A 17,637-nucleotide genomic window follows, 5' to 3' on the forward strand; every position below is an offset into this window, starting at 1 on the left:
TCCACCACAATCTCTAGGAGACAGAATGTGTCTCATTTCTGAGTGGTATGACGTCTGTGTGGTCCCATGTTTTTATACTTGCGTACTATTGTTTGTACAGATGAACGTGGTACCTTCAGGCATTTGGAAAATTGCTCCCAAGGATGAAATTTCAGACTGTGTGGAGGTCTAAAAAAAATTTTTTTCTGAGGTCTTGGCTATTTCTTTTGGTTTGTCCATGATGTCAAGCAAAGAGGCATTGAGTTTGCAGGTAGGCTTGAAAAATACATTCAACAGTGTACACCTCCAATGACTCCAAATGAATGTCAATTAGCCTATCAGAAGCTTCTAAATCCATGACATCATTTTCTGGAATTTTCCAAGCTGTTTAAAGGCACAGTCAACTTAGTGTATGTAAACTTCTGACCCACTGGAATTGTAATTACAGTTAATTATAGTGAAATAAATCTGTCTGCTAAACAATTGTTGGAAAAAGTACTTGTGTCATGCACAAAAGTAGATGTCCTTGTCATGACCCTGACCTTAGAGATCCTTAATTATTCTCTATGTTTGGTTAGGTCAGGGTGTGACTCGGGTGGGAGAACCTAATGTTTTCTATTTCTTTGTTTTTGGCTGAGTATGGTTCCCAATCAGAGGAAGCTGTCTATCGTTGTCTCTGATTGGGGTTCATATGTAGGTAGTCATTTTCCGTTTGGTTTTGTGGGAGTTATTTTCTGTTTAGCTGTTTTGTTGCATGACAGAACTGTGCACTTTCAATTTTTCTACTTTTGTATTTTGTTGCGGTGTTCAGTTTATTAAAAATCATGAACGCTTACCACGCTCCTTCTTCATCCGACAACAGACGTTACAGTGCTAACGACTTGGCAAAACTGTAGGCTTGTTAAAAAATGTGTGGAGTGGTTGAAATGTGTGAGTGGTTGAAAACAGTTTTAATGACTCCAACCTACGTTTATGTAAACTTCCGACTTCAACAGTACGTAGCCTTCCCCTTTCTTTCCCAAAAACGCAGCGTTTCTCTTCTTAGCTCACCTCGCATGAATGGTCTTTACATCTCCTAGTGAGAAGACTCTTAACCCGCCTTCCTAAAACCCACTTTCTTAGCTCACATCGCATGTATGTCTTTACATCTCCTAGTGAAGACTGTGACCCGCTTCCTGTGACCCGCTCCTAAAACCCACTTTCTTAGCTCACATCGCATGGTATGGTCTTTACATCTCCTAGTGAGAGACTGTGACCCGCTTCCTGTGACCCGCTTCCTAAAAACCCACTTTCTTAGCTCACATCGCAATGAATGGTCTTTACATCTCCTAGTGAGAGATTTGGGTGTAAACCGTTTCCTAAATCCCATAGTTGAAAAGCTATGCTTTGGAACCAGAACTAAACAAGAACTATACAACTTGTGTGGATTTGGGTTCTCAGGATAAGCCATTACCTGTGATAGACTGGTGGGAGAAGGCCACACATTACCTGTGATAGTGTATGGGGAGAAGGCCACACATGACCTGTGATAGTAATGGTGGGAGAGGCCACACATTACCTGTGATAGTGGTATGGTGGGAAAGGCCACACATACCTGTGATAGTATATGTGGAGGAGGCCAGACATTACCTGTGATAGCGTGATGGGAGAAGGCTTCTACATAGGTTAGGTAGTGTGTGGACAGTGTTTCTTTAGCCACTTGCAGACGTCCTGTTGGGTCCACAGCACCACTGGTTTGGACAGACTGGACAGCGTAGGGCTGGTGTGGTACACAGTGAAGGCTTCCCCTGGATGCAGCTGAAACACACAGAGTATGGGGTTACAGTGGGGTGTGTGTGAGTGTGTGTGTGGTGTGTTGTTGTGTTTGTGTGTGTGTGTGTGTGTGTGTGTTGTGTGTGTGTGTGTGTGTGTGTGTGTGTGTACAGTATGTGTTTATATTGTGTGAGAGACCACGGAAGGAAGCGTAAAAAAGGTTACGGTATGATGTTTTGTTGTGTGAATGTACTCTGTGTTGTGACTGAGTGATTGTGAACATTTATTCTGGTGACTGAGTGTGTGTCCTTTGTATTATCTTTGACTCTTCCAGGTCAGCTGCCTTAGTGCTCCAGCAGTGTGATGTCTGTGGCCCTGCTGTGTGAGATATGACAGTTTGGTCACCTCTTCCCCCTTCTTAACACTGTTGAGATAGCTGTGACATTGCTGTCGACCCTGCTTCTGCTTGGTAACACTCCACACATGCATGTACACGTACACGTACACGTACACACACACACACAACACACACACACACACACAACACACACACACACACACACACACACACACACACACACCACACACAACACACACACACACCACACACACACACACCACACACACCACACACACCACTGCTAGTCCTTTATTCAGCTGGCATAATTACAGAGTTGAATATGTCCATTCATAAGGTCATTGACCGTTAATAAGGTCAGACCAGAGCCAGCATCTCTCTGATGGATTCATGGATTATATTCATACATGCCTCCCATTAATCCAGTCTGTGATTGGCCCAGTGGTTGAAGCAAGGCAATCGGCTAACATCCTTTATTTCCATAAAATCTGCCATACAAACAAAGGTTAAAAGGATCTCCACCATCACTCAATTTTATATTGCCAACAACAGGTAACTGCCAAAAAAAGGAAACACCAACATAAAGTGTTTGTAGGGCGTTGGCCACCACGAGCCAGAACAGCTTCAATGAACCGTGGCATAGATTTTACAAGTGTCTTAGTAGGGCGTTGTGCCACCACGAGCCAGAACAGCTTCAATGAACCGTGGCATAGATTCTACAAGTGTCTTAGTAGGGCTTGTGCCACCACGAGCCAGAACAGCTTCAATGAACCGTGGCATAGAATCTACAAGTGTCTGGATATGGATTGGAGGAATGTGGACTCCATTCTTCCAAGAGAACCATCATTTGGTGTTTTGTTGATGGCGTTGGAAAACACTGTCCGGTACTGCTCAGAATCTCCCGTAAGTGTTCCACTGTTTGAGATCTGGTGATTGAGACGACCTGGGCGTATGGTTACATCATTTTCATGCTCATCAAACCATTCAGTGACTCCTCTGCCCTGTGGATGGGGGACATTGTCATCCTATGTGGGCATAGCCATGTAGCAAAATAATGGCCTGCCCAGCATTTTTATACATGACCCTTAGCAGGAAGGGGATGTTAATTGCTTGTACACACACACCACACGCACGTGCGCACCACACACACACTGTGTGTAATTCTCTCTCGTTTATTCAGCTGGCATAATTACAGAGTTGAATATGTCCATTCATAAGGTCATTGACCGTTAATAAGGTCAGACCAGAGCCAGCATCTCTCTGATGGATTCATGGATTATATTCATACATGCCTCCCATTAATCCAGTCTGTGATTGGCCCAGTGGTTGAAGCAAGGCAATCGGCTAACATCCTTTATTTCCATAAAATCTGCCATACAAACAAAGTTTTAAAAGGATCTCCACCATCACTCAATTTTATATTGCCAACAACAGGTAACTGCCAAAATAAAGGAAACACCAACCATAAGTGGTTTTAGTAGGCGTTGGCCACCACGAGCCAGAACAGCTTCAATGAACCGTGGCATAGATTTTACAAGTGTCTTAGTAGGGCGTTGTGCCACCACGAGCCAGAACAGCTTCAATGAACCGTGGCATAGATTCTACAAGTGTCTTGTAGGGCGTTGTGCCACCACGAGCCAGAACAGCTTCAATGAACCGTGGACATAGAATCTACAAGTGTCTGGATATGTATTTGGAGGAATGTGACTCCATTCTTCAAGAGAAATCCCATCATTTGGTGTTTTGTTGATGGCGTTGAAAACACTGTCTCGGGTGCTCAGAATCTCCCGTAAGTGTTCCACTGGTTTGAGATCTGGTGATTGAGACGACCGTGGCGTATGGTTTACATCATTTTCATGCTCATCAAACCATTCAGTGACTCCTCGTGCCCTGTGGATGGGGGACATTGTCATCCTATGTGGGCATAGCCATAGCCAAAATAATGGCCTGCCCAGCATTTTTATACATGACCCTTAGCAGAGGGGATGTAATTGCTTGTACACACACACACAACGCACGTGCCACACACACACACTGTGTGTTTCAGCTGCATTCAGGAGAAGCCTTCACTGTGTACCACACCAGCCCTACGCTGCCCAGTACCCCTCCCTCCTGCTCTTCTCTCCACTCCTCTCATTCCATGACCATCCATCAGGCTTTACCTCCTCTCTTATCTTTTGTCTCTCTGCCTGTCTCTCTCCTTCCTTCCCTACTCTGGGTTTTATAGCCACTCGCCAAGCTGCGTCTCCCCTCGGCCAGCTCCGTGCTGTTAACACTCACCCTTAAATCCTAGATACCTACTTCTAAAACCACAGCACCTCTCATTCATTACACCAGAAGGAGAGGAGGGGGAGGTGTGTGTGAATGGGTGGGATCTCAACCATGTYAAAGCCATCTTTGACGGTTTATCCCAGTCAGAGGCTAGAGGAGGGGAGGCGCTGGTGTAATGAGTGCGCTGAGAGTCGGGAAGCAAGTACAGGGAGTGAGTGTTTTAATAAATGAACACGAAACAAACGCACCYACATGAAACGGTCAATAACACCCGAGGAAAGAACCAAGGGGAGTGACAGATATAGGGTCGATAATCAAGGAGGTGATGGAGTGTCARGAGGCGCTGGTGCGCTTGACGYTGGTGACWGGTGTGCAGGGAAATCAGCAGCCTGATGACCTAGAGGCCGGAGAGGGAGTATACGTGACAGGTGGGTGAAAGAGAGATGCTTCTGTGGYTGATTGTCTTAAATTAAAGATAATGTCAATCCTCTCTGGGCTCCATGTTTTATTGTTGGTATTGTGCCTGGTCCATGAGTATTGGTAGCAATTGAATGTGTAATATTCAGTCATTCTTTGTCATCTCACCCTCTTTTGTCATGCCTATTTATTTTCCTAGATGTGTTCCCTTGTTCCCCTTGTCTCTTTGATTCATTCCTGTATTAATATCTATTCCCTTCTTTCTCCCCTGTCCTCACTCTTCTCTCTCTGGACTATGTTAATCCCCCTGGTCCTATCCTTCAACCACCTCTCCTTCCTGCCTTTCCTTTTAATGTTGTTCTCTAATGTCTTTCACCTCCTCTACTCCCCATCAAGTCCATCCTTCTCCCTCTCCTCTGACTCTCTCTATACTCTCCTTGTCCTCTCCCCTTCCCTCCATCTTGTCATCCCTCTCTTTCTCCCCTCCATATCCCTTCCTGCACTTTTTTTCCCTCTCCTCTCATTTCCTCTCCTTTSCTCTCAGCAGCTCGACCTTGAGTTCTGAGTTTCTAGCAGTCTGTCTGATTGTCTGGTGTATGTACGAGAGAAAGAGAAAGTTTGTGTCTTTGCCACTGCACGTCTTTCTGTGTGTGTGTCCTCTGTCCTCCAGTGGCGTTGAATCAGTGGAGCAGACTCAGAGGATTCCAGGGCTCCCTCCARCTCCACCAATAAGACATTCAGCCTCCTCCCTAGAGCCTGCTAGTCCCGCGCCCTCTGCACCTCAGTAGACACACTTCCCTGCCCCCTGACACACACACACACATCCCACCCTCATTTATCAAAAGGGCTCAGCCAATTAGCAGAGGAAAGCCCTGGAGGTGTGTGTGTGTGTATGTGTGAGTGTTACAAAGCAGAAGCAGGGTAGACAGCAATGTCACAGCTTTCTTAACACTGTTACCACTCTCTCCCAATTCCCCTCCTCCCTCTGCAACCCATCTCTTGCCCTTTCGCCTCTGTCTATCACTCTGTCGCTCTTCTTCTTTCACTCTCTCTTCACACTCCCTTCCCTTTGCCTACCCTCATCTTTGACCTTCTCTCTTCTCTCCGCTCGTTCTCTGCCTCCGTCTCTCCTCTCTCTCTCTCTCTTCCCTTTTCATTCTCTTTCTCTGCCTCCATCTGTCCCTCTACCCTTTCTCTCTTCCCTTTTTATTCTCTTTCCCTCCCTCTTCTCTCCTTTACTGTCATGCCATTATTCAATCACCCCTGTAATATCTCTCTCCACCCCCAAAGTCCTTGACAGACATGTCGCACCATCCTTAATTTCCCCTCACACCTCCTCAGCCCCTACCTCCATCACTCACAATAACCCGTCACATACCCTTCCTCCAGCATATAATATATAATATCATATCATATATCTCCATCCATTCTTATCTCCCTTCTTCTGTAGTATCAGAATCGCCCGTATGTCCCGATTTCAACAGGACACCTCACACGTCCCTCCCTATATTACGCTTCCTACAGCCTTGCAGCATGTCACGTCTCATTCCAGCATCCACGAGCTCACTTCAGTATTCATTCAGACTCCTTCGCCATTGAGTGAGAGGACTGGGTCCCTGCAAAAGCAACCTGTCTCAGTGATACTCCAATGGCTCTCTCTCTAAGGAGTGCCAGTAAAATGTCCATGATCTCAGTGGATGTGAGCAGACTTCATTTGGGCTGGATGGGATTATTTCTTCTTCCTTCTCTCTCAACTGTCTACAAACTGAATCAAAGAATAAAAACCAACCATCATCTCAATATACACAACTGGACACACTCTTATTCTTCTCTATGCATCCCCGTTCCTTTCTGAAGGAAAAYTGTTATTTGTGTTGTTTCTGCTGCCCAGGGGATCAGAGACTGTCAGTAATGAGGAAACTATACTAATCAGAGGCCAATACATCCCCACCCAGCCATCTCTCTCTCCCTCCCTCCCTCCCTCAATTTCAATTCAATTTAAGGGCTTTATTGGCATGGGAAACATATGTTAACATTGCCAAAGCAAGTGAGGTAGATAATTAACTAAAGTGAAATAAACAATAAAAATGAGCAGTAAATAGTACACAGAAGTTCCAAAAGAGTAAAGACATTTCAAATGTCATATTATGCCTATATACAGTGTGGTAACGATGTGCAAATAGTTCAAGTGCAAAAGGGGAAATAAATACAAATAAATATGGGTTGTATTTACAGTGGTGTTTGTTCTTCACTGGTTGCCCTTTTCTTGTGGCAACAGGTCACAAATCTTGCTGCTGTGATGGCACACTGTGGTATTTTACCCAGTAGATATGGGAGTTTATCAAAATTCGGATTGTTTTCAAATTCTTTGTGGGTCTGTGTAATCTGAGGGAAATATGTGTCTCTAATATGGTCATACATTGGGCAGGAGGTRAGGAAGTGCAGCTCAGTTTCCACCTCATTTTGTGGGCAGTGTGCACATAGCCTGTCTTCTCTTGAGAGCCAGGGCAGGCTACGGTGTCCTTTCTCAATAGCAAGGCTATGCTCCCTGAGTCTGTACATAGTCAAAYCTTTCCTTAAGTTTGGGTCAGTCACAGTGGTCAGGTATTCTGCCACTGTGTACTCTCTGTTTAGGGCCAAATAGCATTCTAGTTTGCTCTGTTTATTTGTTAATTCTTTCCAATGTGTCAAGTAATTATCTTTTTGTTTTCTCATGATTTGGTTGGGTCTAATTGTGTTGCTSTCCTGGGGCTCTGTGGGGTATGTTTGTGTTTGTGAACAGAGCCCTATCAGGGTGGCTGACAGGGGGCGTGCTCCTTAGGGTGTGGGATACTCTGGGCTTGGGGTTCTTCATTTGTCTGTTCTGCTGTGATGTTGAGGATATGGTCAGGGTCTGGGGTGGACTATTCTGCTGTGTTCTGCTCTCTCTCTCTCTCTCTTTTTCCCCTCTCTCTCTCTCTCTTTCCCTGCCATTGGACAGTTAGATCCCTCAAATGAACCCCAGTGGAATGTTGTCAGCAGCCATAATGTAGAAGTGGACATGGTGTATTGATCTTGGTTGGTGATGGTCTTTCTGTTTGTTGGAACTTCATCAAATATACTTGATAACTACAACCGAGATATGTATTAACTCTTGCAGCATGCAGATGATCCAAAACGGACACCCTTTTGACCAATCAGAATAAAGTATATTTTGTACTGGTTCTTTTGATTATAAAACCACACACACGTGTGTGTGGTGGGACTAGGCTGTTTTTTCACTAAGGTTGTTTCCTTATTAGTGCTGATCTCTGTTAAACAAACCTAAGAGCTCTAATCTAATCAGCTCTCCACAGAGAGCTGAACACACACACACACACACACACACACAAAGAGACCAGGACTGCTCGCTCTGCACTGTTGAATCATGCATAGTGTGTCTTGTCGCTCAAAGCCATGTGGGAATCCTACAGTGTGTTCTTCATACTATAGACAAGGTCTTCAATGATCAGTTCTCCATGTATCCACATGGAAACAGCTTCATAATCCATCTTTGATTAAGCCTTCAGACCTATTTTACGGAATAGTGTAGCTGTAAATTATTAAACACTGCGGTGCGTGTTGGCACCATGTTGTACTCTCTCCTTCCTCCCATGATCCCGTTGGCTTACTGGGCAACCAGAAAGTGTACGGTTATGTCATGCTGGCTTTTAGGTCAGGCATTGTAAAGGTCTTAAAATAAATATACTATATATATTTGCCTTTGTTTTCTGCCATTCTAGAAGTGCACAGATGTGTTCCATATTGCATCAAAGCAATATGTGGAACAGAGACTGGCTTTCTGAAGTCTGTTTTTGCATGTGCACATCAACCCCTGATATGCAGGGTCATTTAGCAGACACTCTCTATTCTTCAATAGCCAATATGCATGTCCTCGCATATCCAATTCAATGTATTGATTTTTCTGAAGGCATTTGAGCCCCAGAGAGAACAAATGGAGACGTTATCTAAAGTACTGAATAGGGCTGTGACGGTCATGACATTTTGTCAGTCGGTGATTGTCAAGCAAATAAATGCCGGTCTCACGGTAATTGACCGTTAATTAACAGAAACACATTGAGCATCTCCTGTCTTCCAAGCATAGCCTACAAGCCACAGATGCAGATCTTTAGAACATGTATATTTTAAAAAGCCTAATAAATCCATGTGATATAGCCTACACCATCACAATAAATCCATTATTTATTTTCGACAGGTCTAAAGAAACATGATATGAAGAAAATGTCGTTTATTTCAGAAGAACAGAATAGCATACTCTGAGTTGTCCTTATGTTTCGGCCTGATCTGGCTATGCCATATGGCTGTGGGGCGACACTAGTTCATTTAGCACACAAGATTTGCTTAGAATTCCGTGGCATTATTTTATATTATTTTATAGTATGAAGAATACAGTTGAACAAAGCTGAATAAAATAGAAAGGATATTTTCTCCAAATGATTTGAGGGAGTGTGCACATGCGGCTATTCTGTTTTGGAAGGTTATCAAAGAAACAGCTACTCCTAGAATTCTTAATTTATTTAGTTGTGATTCAAATGTTGGGCTATATGTTTTGATTCTTAATACATTCTAAGGCTGTATGATGCAACTCGAATGATGATTTGAAAAAAGTTGCATGAAAGGCATGAGCTCTGCTTTGTTTTTTTGCGCAGGCTGTACACACTTCATCAGTCTCTCATTCACAATTTGACAAGCACTTGATAATGCCTTGAATTTCCCAGCTGCATCCCCTTTGTGTACCCGTAARGCCCCCTTAAAAAATCCATGTCTTTTGCGGCCAGTGGTCGTTGTGCCCTTGGGCTGAATATAATCATTATAATGCCCTTCCCTCCGGCAGCGTGCCAAAGCACCMCTCACTCACATCYCTCTCAGTCATGTGATTGAGTCTTTCTTACATGTCTGTCGGGGACGCAACTGCGTGCTTCCTTATCCAATTCAGAGGTGCATACTAAAGATATTGGAAGAGCTGTCCACATMTACTTTGTCAGCCAACAAGATGAGTAGGCCTAACGAACAGCAAAAGCACTAGCCTATGTCAATCTACTATCCCCGTAGTACAAAAGTTGACCTATTCTATGAGAGAAATAAATATTCCTTAACATAGTGTGGGACAGTTGTGGGATGCGATAGATCCCAAATTAATACAACAACTACCATCGAAAAACCTGTTTTTAAGCAATGAGCCTGCTGACACAACAGATGAGAACGTTTTGCTTAACATTTTGATAAACTATTAGGCTATTTCTTCKCATTATAAGCGCAGCAATGCGAACACTGTAGTAGGCACGTAATGTTCCATTAGCAGAAAAACACCCTTCTCAAAAGTGACCACAACTGTGATTATGCAGTTAATGATTTTATTATAAAGGTGCGTTTTTATGTTGAAAAATAATCTTCCCCAAACTTGAAACTCACGCGCTGCGTGTGTGTACAAGTTAAGCTTTTACACCCCTTTTAAAGCGGATTAATGTGCTTCATTAGTTATTTGGCCACTTTAGTTGTGATACTAACCYTATCAAAACATATAGGCCTATGGGCTACGTGAGGTGATTTGAAAAAGTCACACAAAAAGCATGCGCTGTTTGCCATTCACAAGAGATAATATATACATCACAAGTGATAGGCTAATAMTGTCACCTATCACACTATTCTTGATTTAATCTTGTCTTTACATACAGTGCCTTTGGAAAGTATTTAGACCCCTTGATTTTCCCCACATTTGTTACGCCTTATTCTAAAATGGATTCGTTTTTCCCCCTCATCAATCTACACACAATATCCCATAACGACAAAACAAAAAGTTATTTAACATTTTTTTTATATCACATTTACATAAGTATTCAGACCTTTTACTCAGTACTTTGTTGAAGCACCTTTGGCAGCGATTACAGCATTMAGTCATCTTGGGTATGACGCTACAAGCTTGGCACACCTGTATTTGGGGAGTTTCTCCCATTCTTCTCTGCAGATCCTCTCAAGCTCTGTCAGGTTGGATGGGGAGCGTTGCTGCACAGCTATTTTCAGGTCTCTKCAGAGATTTTCAATCGAGTTCAGGTCCGGGCTCTGGCTGGGCCACTCAAGGACATWRAGAAACTTGTCCAGAAGCCACTCCTGCGCTGTCTTAACTGTGTGCTTAGGGTCATTGTCCMGTTCGAAGGTGAACCTTTGCCCTAGTCTGAGGTCCTGAGCCCTCTGGAGCAGGTTTTTAACAAGGATCTCTCTGTACTTTGCTCCATTCATCTTTTCCTCGATCCTGACCAGTCCCTGACGCTGAAAAACACCTCCACAGCATGATGTTTCCACCACCACCATGCTTCACCTTAGGGATTGTGCCAGGTTTCCTACAGATGCGATGCTTGGCATTCAGGCCAGAGTTCAATCTTGGTTTCATCAGACCAGAGAATCTTGTTTCTCATGGTCGGAGAGACTTTAGGTGCCTTTTAGCAAACTCCAAGTGGGTTGTCATGTGCCTTTTACTGAGGAGTGGCTTCCGTCTGGCCACTCTACCATAAAAGCCTGATTGGTGGAGTGCTGCAGAGATGGTTGTCCTTATGGAAGGTTCTCCCATATCCACAGAGGAACTCTGGAGCTCTGTCAGAGTGACCATTGGGTTCTTGGTCACCTCTCTGACCAAGGCCCTTCCCCCCCTGATTGCTCAGTTTGGCCGGGTGGCCAGCTCTAGGAAGAGTCTTGGTGMTTCCAAACTTCTTCGATTTAAGAATGATGGAGGCAACTGTGTTCTTGGCGACCTTCAATGCTGCATAAATGTTTTGGTGCCCTTCCCCAGATCTGTGGCTCGACACAGTCCTGTCTCGGTGCTCTACAAACAATTCCTTCGACCTAATTTCTTGGGTTTTGTTCTGACYTGCACRGTCAACTATAAGACCTTATATAGACAGGTGTGTGCCTTTCCAAATCATGTCCAATKAATTMWATTTACCACAGGTGGACTCCAATRAAGTTGTAGAAACATCTCAAGGATGATCAATGGAAACAGGATGCACCTGAGCTCAATTTTGAGTCTCGTAGCAAAGGGTCTGAATTCTTATGTTAATAAGMTATTTCTGTATTTGTCATTATGGGGTATTGTTTYTAGATTGCTGAGGACTTTTAGAATAAGGCTGTAACATAACAACATTTTGAAAAAGTCATGGGCTTTGAAAACTTTCCAAAGCCACTCTATGCCCACTATACCTGTATGCCCTCTGTGCCAGGTTGCTGCAGTAGTTTGACGGTGCGTGTGTACGTGTTCATCTGTCCCCTCCCATCATGCCAGGCGAGACTGGACCCTGGCCGGCGAGGCGGTTGGTAGCTCAGCTCCTCTGCAGACACTGTTTGCTCCAGGGATGCACGGCAGAAACTGAAGCTGGACGCAGCTGCAGACAAACAGACAGACAGTTTAGTTGATTAAACGTGTGAGAAACATGGATGGACGTCGAATTCTGACGTGAGACCGAGAGCTTGTTGAATAAAATCCCCAGAACCATTCCATTAAAAACACTCTCAGTTATATGTGGCCATGTCATAGTAGTCATAAAACATACTGTATATATAATAAGAGATCACTTACGGAAAATAAAATATGGTTTAAAAATATTCAACTCAAATCCAGGATTGATTGAACAAAAACTCTTCAATCTCAATGTGACTACTACTACACTTCTATAACTTACTGTAACCCTGCCCTCTCTCTCCTGCCCCTCTCTCTCCTGCCCCTCTCTCTCCTGCCCCTCTCTCTCTCCCCACTCTCTATTTAGTTCTGTGTATCATAGTGACAGAGACAGTGTTTTGAGCCAAAAGGCCAATTCTGGTGTACACCTGCTCACAGCTGACAAGCCAGAGACTGTTCCGTAGAGCAGAGGTGATAGAGTTCAGAGAAACATTATGGAGAAACGAAAAAAAGGAAAGAAAAGAGACTGAAGAGAGAAATGTATTTCAGAGAGCAGTGATGTCTTTCCTGTCTGCTTCTGCTTTCTCCTCTCMCCTCTCTCCCCTCTCTCTCCCACATCCTCTGCTTTCCCATCTCTGTTGATTCTGTGGTCCCTCTCTCTCTCTGCTGTCCTATGTTGTTCGCCTGTGGGGTTGAATAACACAGAGAGAACAGCAGAAGAGAACAGCAGATAGAGAGGGTGCGAGAGGGGGGGTGAGAGGAGGAGACAGAAGGGCGAGAACGGGAGGAGAAGCATTCAGCGGGCCTTCCCAGAAAACTTAGCAGGGAGAGGGAAGGGAGAGAAGAAGAGGAAGGAGAGTGGAGAGTCCTCTCAGTGAACTGTACATCTACTGGTTATGGGCGAAGAGAGAGAAAGATGGCCAGAGAAGGTGGAAGAGAGCGATGGAGAGAGTGGGAGGGAGGAATAACGAGTTGGTGAATAACTGAGGAATGTTGGGAGACATAAAACGTGTCTACAGGTTTTAGTGGTTTAAAATCAGCTTCGGATAAAGCTTACCAGCACCAACCATATACCCAAACTATTCCAGTCACTTTGAAAGTGTTCCAGATAAAGTGCTCTCATCAGCCCCTCCCCTTTCACAGTGAACTAAACTGGCCTCTGTTTAATGAAGTGAACCTCCTGGCTAGGGAATGGAATCCACTYTAATATACAGGATATACTCCTCTTCATTAAGGATCCAATGCAGCCATGTTTATTTCAATATCAAATCATTTAGGGGCAACAATTAAGTACCATAATAGCTTCTTAGCAAAGGGCAATTTCTCAAGCAAGAATGTTGCTCGGACTGTCTGGGAGTGGTCTGAGTAGGGAGGGGGAAKKGAACATGTGCTGTTATTGGCAGAGAGGTRCGGAACTCTCTTTCTTATTGGTCTATTCACTCATGTATCCCACCAAAACAGGCAGAGATTTCAGGCAGTCTTTTGAACAGGTCTGACACTGAAAMGGCACTATCAGCATTTTCACAATAATTTTCACAATATTATTCCAACCTCATAGTGTGGAAATGTTGATAAAAAACAGAGAAATCACATTTTTGACTGCACTGCTTTAAGACCAGCCACACATGATTAACTACTGTCCCCGCCTTCATTGACACAACACTATAACTGACATCAGAGCTTCTGGTTTCATTGGAAGGTCACTCTCAGGTAGAGTGTCTTCTATCCAGAGAAGAAGGTTTGAATGACCCCTGATGTCCACTGCAGAGCACTAAACCACACATCAGACATGTGTGTCATTGGTGAAAGGTGAGAGAGACTCAGAGTCAAAGGGCAAAGCCCAAGGAGATATGTGCAGTCAAATCGAACACAGAATGTTTCTCAGATGACACCATATACTTTCTAATGCAGTACATTTGACAAAAGCTCAGAATTAGTGCTCTTCATGGGAAATCAGGTGTTTAATTTAGTTTTAAAAAAGTTGGCTCCAATGTGTGTTTCCTGGTCTCTGATTAGTGCTCTTTATGGGAAAACAGGTGTTTCATTTAGTTTTAAAAAGTTGGCTCCAGTGTGCGTTTCCTGGTCTCTTTTATGATGCAGTCTCAGTTGTATACTTGTGTGTGCCATAGCACTCTCTCTGTACCTTTCCTATGATTCAGCAGGATAGAGTATATATCTCCTTGGCCATCTGTCTGTCTACATTTATACATATTTGATCAGACTGGATCCAGGCCATCTCTTCCCCTCTCGACCTCCTCAGTAAGTGATGTTGTAATAGGTGCTACCGTCGTCTCAATAAAATATATTATCACCTAGAGGGGAGAGAGAAGGAGCGGAGTGAGGGAAGGAGATGAGAAGAGGGGATTAGAGGGATGGGGAGGGAGATGAGAGGAGGGGATTAGAGGGAGAAGGAGTGAGGGAAGGAGATGAGAGGAGGGGATTAGAGGAGGAGAGGAGTGAGGGAAGGAGATTAGAGGAGGAGAGGAGTGAGGGAGGGAGGGAGGATGAGAGGAAGGGGATTAAAGGAGGGAGAGCGTGAGGGAAGGAGATGAGAGGAGAGGAGGAGAGGAGTGAGGGAAGGAGATGAGAGGAGTGAGGGGATTAGAGAGGAGAGGAGTGAGGGAAGGAGATGAGAGGAGGGGATTAGAGGAGGAGAGGAGTGAGGGAAGGAGATGAGAGGAGGGGATTAGAGGAGGAGAGGAGTGAGGGAAGGAGATGAGAGGAGAGGATATTGAACCACATGAATGGAGGGAGAGGAAGGAGAGAGCACAATGAAAGAGAAAGGAAGAGAGGGTGGAAATACAGAGGAAAGTTAAAGATGTTTCACTTGAATTACAGTCTTCTATCTAGAGGAGGTTTGAATTACCTCTGATGTTCACTGCAGAGCACTAAACTGTATACAGGGCCTTCTGAAAGTATTCAGACCCTTTGACTTTTTCAGGTTGTTTTGTTACAGCCTTATTCCAAAATGGATTTGAAAAAATCTACACACAGTACCACATAATGACAAAGCGATTTTATTTTATTTTAAATGTTGCAAATTTATTACAAATAAAAACAGAAGAACCTTATTTACGTAAGTATTCAGACCCTTTGCTATGAGACTCAAAATTGAGCTCAGGTGCATCCTGTTTCCATTGATCATCCTTGAGATGTTTCAACAACTTGATTGGAGTCCACATGTGGTCAATTCAATTGATTGGACATGATTTGGAAAAGCACACACCTGTCTATGTAAGGTCCCACAATTGACAGTGCATGTCAGAGAAAAAGCCAAGCCATGAGGTTGAAGGAATTGTCCGTAGAGCTCTGAGACAGGATTGTGTCGAGGCACAGATCTGGGGAAGGGTACCAAAACATMTCTGCATCATTGAAGGTCCCCAAGAACAGTGGCCTCCATCATTCTAAAATGGAAGAAGTTTGGAACCACCAAGACTCTTCCTAGAGCTGGCCGCCCGGCCAAACAGAGCAATCAGGGGAGAAGGGCCTTGGTCAGGGAGGTGACCAAGAACACGATAGTCACTCTGACAGAGTTCTAGAGTTCCTCTGTGGAGATGGAAGAACCTTCCATAAGGACAACCATCTCTCCAGCACTCCACCAATCCGGCCTTTATGGTAGAGTGGCCAGGCGCAAGCCACTCCTCAGTAAAAGGCACATGACAGCCAGCCTTGCGTTTGCCAAAAGGCACCTAAAACTCTCAGACACTCTACCATAAAGGCCGGATAAACAAGATTCTCTCGTGTGATGAAACCAAGATTGAGCTCTTTGGCCTGAATGCCAAGCGCCACATCTGGAGGAAACCTGSCACCATCCCTAAGGTGAAGCATGGTGGTGGCAGCATCATGCTGTGGGGATGTTTTTCAGTGGCAGGGACTTAAGACTAGTTAGGATTGAGGGAAAGATGAACAGAGAAAAGTACAGAGAAACCCTTAATGAAAACCTTCCCCGGAGTGCTCAGMACCTCAGACTGGTGCGAAGGTTCACCTTCCAACAGGACAATGACCCTAAGCACACAGCCAAGACAAAGCAGGAATAGTTTCTGGACAAGTCTCTGAATGTCCTTGAGTGGCCCAGCCAYAGCCCGTTCTTGAACCCGATCAAACATCTCTGGWGAGACCTGAAAATAGTGACGCTCCCCATCCAATCTGACAGAGATTGAGAGGACCTGCAGAGAAGAATGGGAGAAACTCCCCAAATACAGATGTGCCAAGCTTGTAGCGTCATACTCAAGAAGACTGGAGGCTGTAATTGCTACCGAAGATGCTTAAACAAAGCACTGAGTAAAGGGTCTGAATACTTACATAAATTGGATATTTCAGTTTTTTATGTTTAATGAATTAGCATTTAAAAAAWATATAATTTGTTGCTTCGTCATTATGTGGTACTGCTTGTAGATTGATGAGGGGGAAAAAAACGAATGAATCAATTTTAGAATAAGGCTGTAACCTAACATAACGTGGGAAAAGTTAAGGGGTCTGAATACTTTCTGAAAGCACTGTATGTTTCATCGGTGAAAGGTGAGAGAGACTCAGAATCAAGAGCAAAACCCAAGGGGAAAAGGGATAGACAAAAATAATAATAAATAAACTTTTACCAGGTCAAACTACCTGGACTCTATTGGAGCGCGTCCCCATCTCCCCTTAACCATATCACAGTTCAAGCTTTTGAAATCTCCAAGGTATTCCCCTTTTTAAAAAGACAATTAGGCTATTATGTCTTGTACCGTGGAAGGCTGTTCCAATCCAAATCCCACTTTTGAACAGTACTCATTGCTCCAAAAGAGGGCATTCTAATTCTGGGGGGAAAAAACATCCACTCCCACATTTTGGCCACATCATCTGAGAGTGGCCGAAACGTCATTTTGCAGCAGTTTCACTCTTTCTTTAATACATGAAGCTTAAAACGCTAAATATAGAGTGGACAGCAGAAAATACATACCAGATTTTCTCGAGGTCTACATCTACCTGTGGTCTAAATGAAGTCTCTCAGTAAATGTGCTCATGGAGTAGGACCAGGGTATTTACCTTAGTCTCTCTCTATGGGACCCCTTAAATTAGACCATCTCCCAGAGCGGAGCAGAGCAGGGGAGGCAAGAAGTCAAAACTAGAAATATATAAATAAAACCCTCTCTTTTTTCAAGGCACAATCACTGGCCCTCAATCCTGAACACAGATTGTATATGTGCCCTGTAGCTCTCAGAAACGGTGAAATAATCGCCCATCTGTACCCCAGAGTAGAGTGAAGAGAAGTGTTGAACGGTCAGTGTACAAAATGCCAGACCTTGACCTTAGCACTCAGTCTCTCCAGGCACTCTGTGTCTATGAGGCCGAGGGGGCACCGTGTTAGACAGTGTTAGGAGGAGAGGACTTGTATTCCCAGAGAGAGCGAACGTCCCAGCTGGTGATTTATATAAGCCCATATAGATGTACAATG

At 44.2% G+C, this 17,637-nt stretch overlaps 1 protein-coding gene across 1 annotated transcript in view; it reads right to left on the reverse strand.

Moving 5' to 3' along the window:
* LOC111978946 (sterile alpha motif domain-containing protein 10-like) overlaps window positions 1–17,637 on the reverse strand; it is a 146,691-nt gene that overhangs the window by 27,168 nt on the left and 101,886 nt on the right. Inside the window, 3 exon segments of the mRNA XM_024009194.1 lie at window positions 1,609–1,653; window positions 1,656–1,776; window positions 12,008–12,189. Coding sequence (XP_023864962.1) covers window positions 1,609–1,653; window positions 1,656–1,776; window positions 12,008–12,189 — 348 coding nt within the window.

Source organism: Salvelinus sp. IW2-2015, linkage group LG19 (genome assembly GCF_002910315.2).
Source record: "Salvelinus sp. IW2-2015 linkage group LG19, ASM291031v2, whole genome shotgun sequence".
NCBI classification, from domain to species: Eukaryota; Metazoa; Chordata; class Actinopteri; order Salmoniformes; family Salmonidae; genus Salvelinus; species Salvelinus sp. IW2-2015.